Source organism: Schistocerca gregaria, chromosome 1 (assembly GCF_023897955.1).
Source record: "Schistocerca gregaria isolate iqSchGreg1 chromosome 1, iqSchGreg1.2, whole genome shotgun sequence".
NCBI lineage: Eukaryota > Metazoa > Arthropoda > Insecta > Orthoptera > Acrididae > Schistocerca > Schistocerca gregaria.
Window position 1 is genome coordinate 467,599,226 of NC_064920.1, and position 14,638 is coordinate 467,613,863.

The following is a 14,638-nucleotide window of genomic DNA, read 5'->3' on the forward strand; positions in this document are numbered from 1 at the left end:
TAGCAATTTGCACTCACACTGGTACTGCTCTCAATGTGGTATGGAGGGGAATCTGCTCACTGACTACATCCATGTGAATTACCTAACAGATCCCTCCAGCTGCCCTCCTGGGGACAGTATGATTACAACAGGATGCATGTTAACCATGAAACATTTGGGAACAAGCATCAGTGAAATGAGTTTCTTGGAGGGCAGTACACACTGCACTATGAAAGAGAAATTACTTATTGCAGTTCCAGCATGTGACAGTAATATCCATTACAGTCCCATAAGATCATCACACTGAGGGTGTCCTGGTTATGTCTGAAGGGCCATGGAGATTGATCGTGTCCCAGGGCCATTGTCTGTCACTAGTACAGACAGGACAACTTCAATGAACATTGGTTCAGAATCTGACAATGAGAAATCTGGCACTTCTGGACTCACTGGAGTAGCCTTCTCCTGAATTTTCTTATTCTCTTTTGCAGCTTTTGGTGGCCGACGTTCTTGTGAAGGGTTATCCACTGTAAGCATGGGGATGGATGAAGAGCAGGCAGCCTTGAGATCCACATGCCACAGCTCCTTCAGCCTTTGGCTGCTGCTGGTCCTCTTATGTGTGAGTTTCAGGGGAAAGGGATCCTAAGCAGGATGACATATTACCAAAACAAAAACATCAGAAACACTTCATGGGTGGCATGACATATGGTTTCACTTCACACTTGTACGCCATAACATTAACTTTTATTGGGATGACATTTCCTTCGAAGACTCACATGAAAGAGCCTGTACCTGCTCTGTTATCCCTGGGAACTTTCTGTACGCATCAAACACATAAACAACTCGCAATTCAAGATTGCCTCACAGCTCCTCATCTATCCAAGAATGTAAGGTCTTTATGGAATGTAACTGTGTACACCAAATTTGAAGTTTTATATGGGGCAATAGTCACTGCTATGTCATCCAGTCATTCGCATGCCTGAAGAGCTCAAGACTGAGTAACACAGAAGGCCTTACTCAATAGTGGATCCACTGCACAATTTTCCCAATGAGTCAACTTCACATTTGTCCTCTACGTGCCCCATAAAAACTAAAGATTTTTTCACCGTAAAAGTATCAGCATCTGTTCTAGTACACACCACGTATTGAGTAAAATGTTTTGCTCCCAGTCCTATGGCTTGTCCTTCTTCCCATAATGTAGCCAGGGCAGGGAAAGCAGTAGGATTATCATTGTCTGTGTTGAAATATCTGGGCCCATCTGTTGAGAGAGCCAAAATGCCCATTCTATTGGATCAAACTGACACGTTTCATGTGTTAAACATACGTCTTGAAGCCATCTACTCTGATCAATGGCTCTCCTACAGGTGCCAACGAGCCACAGCACAGGTCATTTGGTACAATGGCCATTGCTGGGAGCCCTTCAACTCAGGGAAGGAGTGTTTACTCCTTGGTATGTGCGGGTAGCTAGCATGTTAAAAAATCAGAAATGTGATCCCAGTGTTGTCAAGGGGCTTTACGGAAAGTGTATATCAAACCTACCACATAAGATTGGCTACAGCATTGGATTTTAAGGGCATGAATAAGTCCATGCAGTTACTGTGCACAGAACGTTGTCAACATGGTAGGCAGTAGCTAATATTTAAGACGTTCTTCCCCAGTCGATCCACACTACACAAAAAAAATTTGAAAATGAAAGTCAAACCAAGAAGGTGGTCGAAATTACTTCAGTGAAAATATGATATAAAGGAAATGAATGAAGATCTCAATGAAAGACAGCAGGAACTAGTAAAACTGCCAGGTCAACACCACAGGCTGCCACCATGAAAAAGAAGGAGATGTAAAAATAGTCAGTAATGGGAGATTGCAGTATTTGAAAGTAAGCAGGTGGGATATCAAGTACAGAAATCTGTAAGACTCAGCACTGACTGGAAAGGATCTATTAAATAAACACAAAATCTTAAATGAACACAAGTATTCTGGATGATGCTTCAAATATATCATCTTTGGTGCTGGTGTAATGTCTGTTCACAGGGAATACTACTACAGTGATCATATTTGTGGAAGATAAATGGCTCTGAGACATTCAATTGTTTTCCTGCCACAGATATTGGACAACATTTTTAAAAGTTTGAAATTGTATGTCATTACAAAATGAGAACTTCCCAAGAACGATTTCACAGTTATAGTTTAGAGGTGATGAAATTCTCAAAAGTGGATATTCTAATAAAACTATGTATTTATTTCTGTGTATCTGATATTTTGTATTAATAACCTGTTCATATAGCTTGATGTGCAGTGTGCTATCTTGTGAGATTGGTGGGGAGGGGGGTTGTAAGCCACAGCCAGATCCAGAGCTGAGTAGTGGATTAACAACCACAGGTCTGGCGCACCAGCCAGCATGACTGTGGGTTTTAAGCATTTTCCACAACAATTACACATACTAGGCTGGACCCCCAACTCTACGCAAATAGTTAAAATGCAATAATACACAGAACCAAGTTCAAACAACTGACAGACAGCTTGCACATTTGGCTCCTCTTCCTTCAGTTAACTGACAAAGGACATATGGGCTCAAGAGTTAAAAATGAAATTTAAAAAGTTTTTAAAAATCTGTAAAAAGTGTTGTGAAATGATTTGTCAAATAGTAAGAAATAAAACACATTAGAAAAAAAATTGACACATTTCATTTCCTGTACTAGATTTCTAGCATCACTCAAATGAATTCAAAATCTCTCTCTAATATATTTTATTTCTTGCACTTATACTCACCACATCGCAAAATAATGATAGATCTTTTTTCCTTTTTTTTATGTTTTGTTCTGAAAGCGTTTTCTTATTGCCACCTCAGTATCTGATTTGAAAGGCACCATTGTGACACAGGATGCATGTGTGGACAAGAAAGGGGGAAGGGGGGAAGGGGGGGGGGGATTTCCAGGATTTTTCCCGTTTAAAATGACACCTTTTCTGTGTTAAGTGACAATATACTTTTCCTCGGAACTGTAAAACTTATCAATCCTTTATACACTCGCGTAGGACTTCCCGGCCCTTTAGAAAACCAAACTCGGAAAAAAAAGTCTAAATTTAAATTCCACCAAACGCCGCATGTTACTTTCCGATGGACTGAATTAAGATTGCAATGCGCTTTAGTAGACGGTCATAGCTCATGTCACATGATCTCGCCAGCCGATGACAGCGGATATTCGAGCATAGGACTTGTGATGCAGTCAGCCAATAGCAATATCACTGTTAAGTAGCGCGTATACACAAACAGGAACAGTTAATGATTTAAATTAATATACACAGTATTACTACAAGAAAAGCACACCTTTCATACATAATATTGGTCTTGAAGATTGATAAGCTGCAAGAGAAGCTAAGCTTTCACATATAATATTGATCTTTTTTGCATGTGTTACACTTTAAGATATATCACACAAATGTGCTAGTAAAATTTTTAATAAAGACATAAATGTCTTATCTTCTGGGCTCAAAATTTTCCTAAATGTTTGTCCTTAAAGGCTTGATTTTTAAATGAGAGTCAAACGTTCTGTGATTTAAAAAATTTATCGTAAATTCTAGCACATAGTTCATCTTACACAAAAGGAAATTTACTCTGAAAGTAACGCTTTTCAAAGAACCATTCTTAATATTTTCCCGTGACCTGTTAGAAATAAGTTTGTTTCAGTAGTTGCCAGAGAGCGCCAGATAACAGGCGTCACCACGCTTGCACAGTTACTATGATGCAGGAAGCCCATATGTTCGTAGGTGTAAAACATTAAAAGATCTTACATTACGTCATAAAAGAAGCAAGACATCGGAGGATACTCTAAGAGCATCAGAATTTTGTGAACCATATTAAAATGCATAATTTGAAATAAAATGCACATTTGTATGTCCAGATCGAGATGTAAATTTTCTTTAATTACCAGTACTGTATTATCTCATGTTTGGTTCTTCATTATGGCATAATGCCATACGTACTAGAAGATGAAATTGTGCACTTTTGAAATGCAGTGAACAATTGAAACTAGCAAATAGTGTCGATTTAAACATTTCATTTCAAATAAATTGACTGCCTCAGTGGAAAAGATTAACAAATTACATATTTCTTTAGCAAATAGACAAAAATAACTGCATTTTTCTGCAAGGTGATTAATGCTTGACTGTCAGAAAGGTGGAAATAAAATAAAATCTGAAACCAATAACATTTTTTAGCCTTCCCTACTCATGTCAATGTATTTTAATTCATTTGATAGCTTCCGGCCACAGAAATCCATTTTGTTTTCATTTGATGTGAGAGCAATAAATGAAGAGGAGACAGCAAAATGACTAAACATAAATGTGGGTCACATGGAGACTGCTCTGTGCATAAGAAAAAACAAAACACCTTCCAATTAAGATTCGATGGAACAATTTGTAACCAGGAGAACAAGAACTCTTCAGAAAATCTGCATTATTTATTGCCTATTACTTATAACTTGCTTTTTTGAGTAGAATAAAATTAAACACGGGATACATTAAACCAGTAGAAAAGACAAGCAAGACAGTACACATTTGTTCAATCCTTAAGTCCTAGCATTTTTATCTAGCTAACCTTGTTAAAGCTTTACATTGAGTGCTTTCCTTTCAGGGAAAGAATCTATTACCTCATCAAAGTTCGTCAAATGTTTTGCTACATGAAAAAATGAAATGTCTTTGTCTAATACTGAAGAAGCTGTTAATACAAACAGTACCCAAGACTTGTGTGGTTTCTCATTCTGATTACAATTAATTTGTCACTGTTTGTTAGATAAAACAAAATTAGCTTGTCTAATATTGCAGCAATTGTAACACACACCAAATAAACGAGACTGTTTTGGTACAAATGGTCATTTTTATAACACAACAGAATGTAATTCACAAAGTACCAGCAATATCAAATGCCTATTAGGGGTACTACAAGCAAAAAGCTTTATGTTAGGAAATAGTTTCACATTTAATTCATGTGCCCCAGGTTCTCAAGCATGAGATCAAAAAGTAGTAATATGAAATTTTTATATACATTTGGAATCGTCTTATTCTTCCATAATTTGTGTTATGTCCCCATTTCTTATCCTTCCTCGTTCTAACAATCTTGTCATCACTAATTCTGTAACTTATTCTCCAGTAATCTTCACTAACCCTGCCACAATCAACATTTTAGTTATCCCTCATTTATTCTCTGGTAGGCGTTATTACATGTTCATACAACGTGTTTGCTGCGCTACTCCCAGAATAGAACTCAGGCAGCTGCTACCAGGCACAGTACAACTGGTCCTTACTAGTTTAGTGGTCTGGCCAAAAATTTTCTATCAAATTTCATTTTCTTTGATACGCCAAGAAGATAATACGTAATCTTTCTTACCTATTATTCCTGTTTCTCATTTATTTCCATTCTGATAGTCTGAATCTATGGATTTCACTGGCAATTATAACAATGCTGATCATTCGCAAACCCAGTCAACCACATAGAAAACAGCTATTGCCAGTCACCCATTCGGCTTTATCACGCTCAACTCATATAGCCCTGTTCCCTTCTGTCTGCAGGAAAGTTTATTTGTAGATGCGGCGGGGATTCCGCTGGCAGAGACATGACATAGACGGGGATTCCGCTGGCAGAGACATGACGTAAACTATGCACGCTTTCAAAAATCAACTTATGATTCATTCAGAAATAAACTTAGAATATGTTCAAAATCCAACAGAGATGGGTTTCAAAATCATATGAATAATCGACAGAGCAATGTGTGCTGGAACTAGGCACTTTGTGAAGCAAGTTTCTTTTCCTCAAGAATATGAATTTGGCAGTCCCCCTCCCATTCCCTGAAATTGCCACCTGGGGTAGATACCCTGATTTGCCCCCAGTGAATCTGGCAGCTTGCATGGGCCAGTAAAATTTTTCCGGGTAGCATCTTGCTGCTCCTGCTTATAAAGATAACAGCCACACTTTTGTAGCCAGAAGCAGCATAGGGTACTACAAATGTGCGACTCAACTGTGCATGCGCATGAGCCCACCCGCAACTGCTCAAACGAATCTAAAGTAAACAGTTGTGACGTCAAGCTCATTGGAGGCAATTTGTTGTTATGAAGCATTGCACAGTCTTCCTAAGGCCTTTGACACATTTTGCTGTTGGCATACACCTGTATGAGCACTGTGTTTTGTTGTTATATATGGCCATTTCCTTTGTAACTTAAGTTTTATTCCCCCTCCCCCCCTGCCACCCCCCCCTCTCGTTCATGTTATATTCTGCAGTAGTGGAATACATAATATACTTTATTAGAGTATTGTTCCTTACCAGTCAAAATTACAAAAATTTAACTGAAAGCTTAAAAAAATAAATATTCCAGAATTCTAAAAAATTAAAGGGTTTATCCTGGTTTTCTCTCGGGTAAAAAAATTCCCGGATTTTTCTCGATCTCCCGGTTGTCCCAGGTCATATACACCCTATGACAGTTAAATATCACACCAATGAAACTCTTTATGTTCAAAATAGCCAGGCCCTGAAAAGACAAATTTTTTGACACTTCATTTGTCCTCTTACTGTTTGCTGGTCTTGATATGTCCTAAATTTAGTACTTGATATGAAGGAAGCCATTTTAAAAATAAAATACCACACCAATGCACCTAAAATTATGGAAATATCTATGCCTTAAAGAGAGGAACTTTTTGACACTTCATTTACATAGCCAGCAGCAATTGCTCACACCGTTTCCTCTAAAATCACTAATTAAGTCCACTAAAACCACTAATTAAGTTTTTCTGAACTATTCTGGTTATTATCAAGCAAATAAACCCTATTCTGCAAAACTAGACCACACACTAGTCAATCTGATACTCTGTCCATATCCCACTCTTCGTTTGGCCATGAAAATTCAGACAAAAGCCAATGTATAATTTACAGGGAGACTAGTTTTCATTCTGCTTTACCAGATGACCAATAAGCATTCCAAATCATGAAAACAGTGGACCACATGTAATGGAATAAACACCAGGAAAGAAGTGTGACTTTTGTACTAATGATGATGGAAATTTATAAGTGGAACTTTAGGGTGGTTATGCAGCATACTTTTCCGAATCTGCAAAATGGAATCCCTTCCCACTTTACCTTACAAGAAGAGATCCTATATAATACAGAACTAATTGTGTGTGTTCTTAACTAGGTTTACTTTATTCTTGAAGAAATCATTCTCACTTAATGAATAATTCCCTGAAAAGTTCTAGTTTAACATCACACAATAAATGAGAATAGAAAAATTCTGTATTTAGAACAGTATATTCTATTAACAAAATTCAAGATACATACTTTCTTTTACTCTGATACTGATCTTTGGTCTTCTTGAAATCATAAAATTGTTTATTGTGTTCATCTATACAAGCTCTTTGCTTTTCCAATTCATTTGTCTGTTCCTGCAACGAAAATAAATATCATAAGAAATTCATCTTCAATCTCATGGCAAACTTGCAAGCACTTACAACAGTCAAACTTGCCACAAACATCTGACAACATTATGAAAGATATGTGGTCCAGCCATATTAATGTGACCACCACCTATGTTTAGCATGTTTTATCTTCTAGAGTGCAGGTCATATGTAGTAAAAGCAACTGATAAATAAATACAAGTTCACAATCATGAATCAGTCTCTCTCTCAAACTTTCGGCCATCCTGGAATATAATGCTGTCTGTTGATACTATCTCCACAGTATGTCTTTCCACTACAATTTATTCTTGCAATAACAACTGCAGTCAGTTATTTGTTTCATTTGTTAGACATTTAATTCTGGATTAATTTTCTTTCTCATTTTTTCTGTATGTTATCATCTTGTTCTAAGGCCGGTGTAAAGTTTTCCCCGATGTTATAATACATGAGCAAGTACCGAATATTACTTTGCAATGCACTTTGTAAATCATTAGTTTCTCATAACCAAATAAAATACTAACTCACGTTCAGAATCATGTAAAGATTCTTGAAGGGCATGACTTTAACCTTTGAAATGTTACCTTTACTTAAGACACAGCATAAACATGTCTATATAGCATCCATACAGGTATGGGAACTTCTACTGGAAACCTATTCAAGCACAACAACAGTTTGTGAGTTGATAGAATTTAATGCTATTTCCTCCAGTGTTTCACAAAAATGTCAATTTTTTAAGCAGAGCATTAGATGGATGTAGTGCATAGTTCATAGTTTCCACATGTCCTTTCATTGCACTAGTGCCATGAGTCAACACATGATGGACTGAACGAGACTACTGCATAACAGGTGTAAAGTAGAGCTTAGGACTAGATAGACATGTGCTGAATGAAATGTGTTTGGCTGTCAAGAGAGCAATTTGGGAAGCCTTCAATGACTACCGTAGCAGAACATTGTCATATGATCTTTCATAGAACCTGAAGAAATTGTGGTCATATGTAAATAATCAAAGTTAATGTCCAGTCCTCAGTGAATGAGACATGAACTGAAACTGAGGGTAGGAAAGCAAAAGCTGAAATGCGTAACTCTATTTTCAAATGCTCCTTTATAACAGAAAACCAAGACAATATGACCCAACTGAATCCTCACACCACTGAACAAATGAGATAAATCAGCACTGGTGACAGTGTTGTTGAGAACATCTGAAATCATTAAAACTTAACAAAGCTCCACAGCCCTATGGAATCATTACTTGATTCTATACTGAATTTGCAGCTGAGTTAGCCCCTATTCCAACAATAATCTATCACAGATCCCTTGAACAGAAAATTGTGCCCAGTGGTTGGAAGAAAGCACAGATCACGCACATCTATAAGAAGGGTAACAGAAGTGATACTTGACAATGATTTGTTGTAGAAACTTTGAGAACATCATGAACTCAAACATAATGAGATGTCTTGAACAGAATAAGCTCCTCCTTGCCAATCAGGATGGATTCCGAAAATATCAGCCATGCGAAATTCAACTTGTACTTTTCTTACTTGATATACTGAAAGCTTAGGATCAAGGCATTTAGGCAGATTTATGACAGGGTGAGGACTTTTTGATAGAAAGCACTCAGCATGTTATTTTGGGTGGAGATCCAATGTCAAATGTAGAAGTAACTTTGGGGGTGCCTGAGGGAAATGTGTCGGGACCCTTGTTGTTCATGTTGTATATTGATGACCTTGTAGACAATATCAACAGTAACCTCAGACTGTTTACAGATGACACAGTTATGTGTAATGACATATTGTCTGAAAGAGGCTGCATAAATATTCAGTCAGATCTAGGTAAGAGTTGAAACTGGTGCAAACATCAGGAACTTGATTTTAATATTCAGAAATGGAAAACTGGGTGCACTACACAAAATGAAAAAATGTAGGATCCCATGACTAAAATGTCAACGAGTCACAGTTGGAATCGGCCAACTCGTACAACATCAGCGTGTAGCATCTTGTAGGGATATGAAATGAGTTGTGGGTAAAGCAGGTGTCAGACTTTGCTTTATTGGTAGAATACGGAGGAAGTGCAATCCGTCTATAAAGCAGATTGCTTACAAATAACTTTTGTGACCCATTCTAGAATACTGTTCACATGTGTGAGATCTGTACCAAATAGGGCCAACATAGGATATTGACAGTATACTCATAAGGGCAGCAAGAACGGTCACAGGTTTCTTTAACCTGTGGGATTTACAGAGATGCTGAAGAAACTGAACTGATAAGAATTTTGAAGACGATGTTAACTATCCTGAGACAGTCAACAAGCAAATTTTATTGAACTGGCTTTAAATGGTGATTCTACAAATATATAACCCCTTACAAAGGGATCTTGAGGACAAGGGACGATAATTACAGCACACGCACACACACACACACACACACACACACACACACACACACACACACACACAGAAGCATTCAAACATTCATTCTTCCCGCACTCCATACACGAATGGAATCGGAAGAAACAATACTAACTGGTACAATGAGACATACCCTTTGCCATGCACTTCACACTGATTTGCAGAGTATGGATACAGATGTAGAGATCATCCCTAACTCCTACGTAAGACAAATAACAATTAGACTCTTGAAGTTTGCTTGGAGAACTAAATGCACAGGGGACACATGTAGTCCCATACTAAAAACTTTAGCCATAAGAGTGACACATTGTTAGAAGCGAGTACATGTTTTGGGATTCCACATTTCTGCTGGAGTATGGATAACAGGTGTACAACAGTGTGCATCTGAAATGGAGTGGCAACTGGAAATCTACTTCGAAGTTGAGTGTGTGGAACAGTATGATTCTTGTGGACACAATGTCACACAGACACCCTATGAAATTCTGGGGGTAAATAGAATGCCGGTCCAGCCGTGGTGAAATGATGCTGACGATTTGCGCAAGGCTGTACCATACATGGGTGAAGCTGATAAAGAAGTTCAGATCTTGCACCATGTGATTTCCATCTTTTCGACAAGCTGAAAGAGTGTATTAAGTGGGGAGAGGGGATTTTCCAACAGTGAAGCCATTCACACAGTAGTTTTCGAATGGCAGTGTGACCAAAAGGTGGGCTGTTCTCATTGAGGAATTGAATGATTGGTAGAACGTTCTGACCATTGCTTCCACAAACTAGGTGAGTATATTGAAAAACAATCGTCATGTATCCAGAATGAGCACTTGCCTGCAAAAGGCAAAGGTCCCAGAGTTCGAGTCTCGGTCCGGCACACAGTTTTAATCTGCCAGGAATTTTCAACTGTCATGTAGCTGTGTCACTTTGCAGTGTAGTGCAGCATTCAATTCAGTTACTTGGCCTACCATAACAACATTAACTTACTTTTTGAAATCTGCTTGTATTGTATGAGGTACTGGGACTGCAACCAGATATTCAGCACTTCCTATTTTTCAGTCTGACAAAGTGGCTCCTTAATGATGTTTGTGGAAGACATGGAGACAGGGAACCTTTTTAAGCAAAATTATGTTCTGACTGGAGAATATGTTATGAAACAGCAAAATTTTTAGCTTCCGGAAGTAATTAATAAGTCTGGAAGAAATTTTGGGTCCTGAGAACTCTAACAAGCCTCATACAGTCATTACGTATTGAATGCCGACTCTGGTTTCTTTGAAATAGTACTGTTGGGCTTACAAATTTTCTTCGTAATAAAATTTGGAATGGAGATCACAGTTGTAACATCTCATAAATTTTGAGACAATAAGGTACAAAGAAATATCTCAGATGGAAAATAGAAGGAAGTGACTGTTTCCAAACAAGCATTCCAAAATTTAGATGATACCATTAAGATTTGAACTTTCCTTTTTACAATGAGTCTAGTCCATATTAATGACTACACCACTTCACTTCAAAGCACATATGCGAGCAAGTTAGACAATCAATAATTCTACTCAGACAATAGTCAATTTTTATATGAGTCCATACGCTGTTTCTTAATTTATTTATTAAATGACAAATAACCTTCAACACCATACATACACGTACTACAGAAACACAAGTATTTGTTAAAATGGGCCAGTCTTTACCAGAGCATGACACTTCATGGATTACTAGCAAAAATTATCATTTTCCCACTGTTTATTTTCAAGAACAATACATTAGTTGCTTGCTTATATGTTAAAAATTCATTAATGTCATAAATAGCAACACAAACCTGCTAACACTGGAACAGAATATAATTTTAAAGTGACTTGTATTTTCACTCAGAATAATTTTCACTAAGAAGTATGGATGACTAAGCAAATTCCAATGAAAATTAATTACTCAATATTCTATTAGCTCAATCTTAAATCTAGTTATTTTTAAGGATAAAAAAAAGAGTATATACATATCAATACCTCAATCTTCCTCAATAACAAGGCTTTCTTCTCAATGTCTTTCTTTATATCTTCTTCTAGTTTGGTGGCATGATCCTGTTTGTCCTTTATTTGCTTGTTAAGTGACCTGAAAACCATTATTAGCTCTGTTCAAACAAAACATTGATGTCACACTACATTTTAAATACCAAATTAATACGTAACACCGTTATAAAAGGATAGTTGCTACTCGCCATATAGCAGAGATGCCGAGTCACAGAAAGGCATGGAGGGTGTGTGTGTGTGTGTGTGTGTGTGTGTGTGTGTGTGTAAAGGACTGTCACACAATAAGCTTTTGGCCAACAAATCCTTTGTCAAAAACACACACACACACACACACACACACACACACACACACACACACGACCACAGTCTACAGAAGCTGAAGCAGTACTACGAACAACAGTGCAGGAAGAGGCTGGGTAGGGTGGGGGAGGGATAAAGGGTAAAGGTGGAGGATGGTAAAGTGCTGCTGCGGGAGCATGCAGGGATGAGGTGGAGAGAAGGTAAGGCAGCTGGTGCAACTAGGAGGTTAGACATAGGTCAGGGGTGGGGGTGGGGAGGTTAGTGGGAAAGAAGAGAATTAAAAAGACTGGGTGTGTTGGTGGAATAGAGGGCTGTGTAGTGTTGGAATGGGAACAGGGGTAAGGTTAGATGGGTAAGGACGATAACTAATGATGGCTGAGACCAGGTGGGTTTGGGAACGGTTCAGAAAATCTGCTGGTGGTGGAGTGAATCCAGATGGCATAGTCTGTGAAGCCGTCACTGAACTGATGAATGCGGTGTTGGACAGTGTACTCAGCAACAGGGTGGTCCACTTGTTTCTTGGCCACAATTTGTCAGGGGCCATTCATGCAGACAGAGGGTTTGTTGGTTGTCACGCCCATGTCGAGTGAAGCACGGTGGTTGCAGCTTAGCGTGTTGATCACATTATTGGTTTCACGGGTATCCCTGCCTCTCATGAGATAAGTAATGTTTGTGATTGGACTGGAGTAGGGGGTGGTTGGAGGATGTATGAGACAGGTCTTGCATCTAGGTCTATTACAGGGATATAAGCCATGAGGCAAGGGGCTGGGAGCAAGGGTTGTGTAGGGATGGACAAGAATATTGTGTAGGTTCGGTGGGTGGCAGAATACCACTGTGGGGGGTGGTAAGAACATTTCTAATTTCAGGGCACGTTGAAAGGTAGTCGAAACTCTGGCGGGGAGTGTAATTCAGTTGCTACAGTTCTCCGTGGTATTGACCATCTCAGGGAACAATAGCAATGAGCCAAATGTATTTTTTATTTCTGTGCTAAAGGTTTTATGTGAACAATAAGTGCAAAAGATATTATATGTTGTATCTAAGATAACGACTGTTCGAGCTAAGGGGAGGGATATGTAGTGCCCCCAGAATTTCAAGAAAGTCTGGAGTCACTTGTGTTCCCAGCCGCTTCAAACACACGTTAATTCGTAGTGGGTTGTAGCATAAACAGATACACACTGCCACAGAACGTTATTTGTGCAGGCTAACTGAGAAAGAAGAGCAAAACCGGGCCAATAAGTGATGCGCTCAGTTGCAGCAAAGAGAAAAGAAAAACTCCCGGCCCAGAATTCCGCGGACAAACTTCATGCACGAAAAACATTGGTGATTGTTGAGTTTTGTGGAGACACAACAGAAGGAAAAAAATGATTTTTATTAATAGTGACTTGGTCTGGAGCAGACGGACATGTATATTTGTATTGTATCGCTGAGAAAAAATGTTATTTAATTTGGTTGAATTCAGTCGTGTGTGAATGCCCTAAGAAAGTGTGGGCTTACTGTTTATTTGTGGCAGTGAAATGGTGTATTGAATTTTGGATATAGAATATATTAACAGCAACTGAATATTGTGGGAGTCTTTATTTGGACTAGATAATAGGATTTTGGAATAGTAGATGAATTTTCACCTTCTACAAAATATAGAATGTTCGGAGAAGAGTTTGATGCAAGCAGAAAACACCGGAACTGCGGGGAAGCTGAGCCTGTGTCCGGCATTCAAGTAAGTTCACACTGATAGTCCAAGGAGCGTGGCTCTAAGTTTTAGAGAAGATACAATGGGACACCGCATAATGTGGCGACCGGTAAAGAAAGGACCTGTGAAGAAAGTGGAAGATTAACAAAATCGAGTTGAAAAGATTGACGAGTGTTGCCATAGCATTGAGTAACAGTGAACAAGATTGGAATATTTATCGAAAGTTGTCCTGTTGGTTAATGGTGATAGAAGCAAGGAAATCGAGTAGAACGAACGCCACAGTCAATTCATTAATTCACAAATGCCACTGCCGCTGCCGCCGTTCACGAACGCCGCCGCCGTCTTCTACACCAACACCAACACTGCCGGTAGCAGATCGTCAAGTCACACCTGGTGAGCGAACTTTGACTTTTGTTCAATTGTGCAGTGTAAGACTTGTGAGTAGGGGTATTGTGAATGTTGACTCCATTTACGGCTAAGAAGAATAAGATGGGAGGGGATAATCAACAATCAGAAGAGCATGTTGGGGCTATGGGGATAGGAAACCCAGGACCTGATTTGGGTGAATTAATGAAGTTTATCAAAACTCAGTTTCAGTCACAGAACACAAGACAAGACGAACTGAAGGCATAATTAAATTCTAAACTAGATTTACAGAACCCAGAATTAAAGTCTAAATTAGATTTACAGAACACTCAAATGCAACACCTCAAGTTAGACTTGAAGAAACAATTGTCTGACTCTTTAAGTGAAAGAGTAAATATTTTGTTTAAAGGCTTAGAGGAGGGACAGGAGAAAAATTTACGGGAAATAGCCCGGAAATT

General features: G+C 38.5%; 1 protein-coding gene across 1 annotated transcript in view; it reads right to left on the minus strand.

Moving 5' to 3' along the window:
- LOC126352916 (structural maintenance of chromosomes protein 3) overlaps window positions 1-14,638 on the minus strand; it is a 172,834-nt gene that overhangs the window by 69,538 nt on the left and 88,658 nt on the right. The window contains exons 11-12 of the mRNA XM_050002723.1: window positions 11,804-11,909; window positions 7,299-7,402 (exon numbers count right to left, since the gene is read on the minus strand). Of these exons, the coding sequence (XP_049858680.1) occupies window positions 7,299-7,402; window positions 11,804-11,909 (210 nt within the window). The remainder of the gene's footprint in view (window positions 1-7,298; window positions 7,403-11,803; window positions 11,910-14,638) is intronic.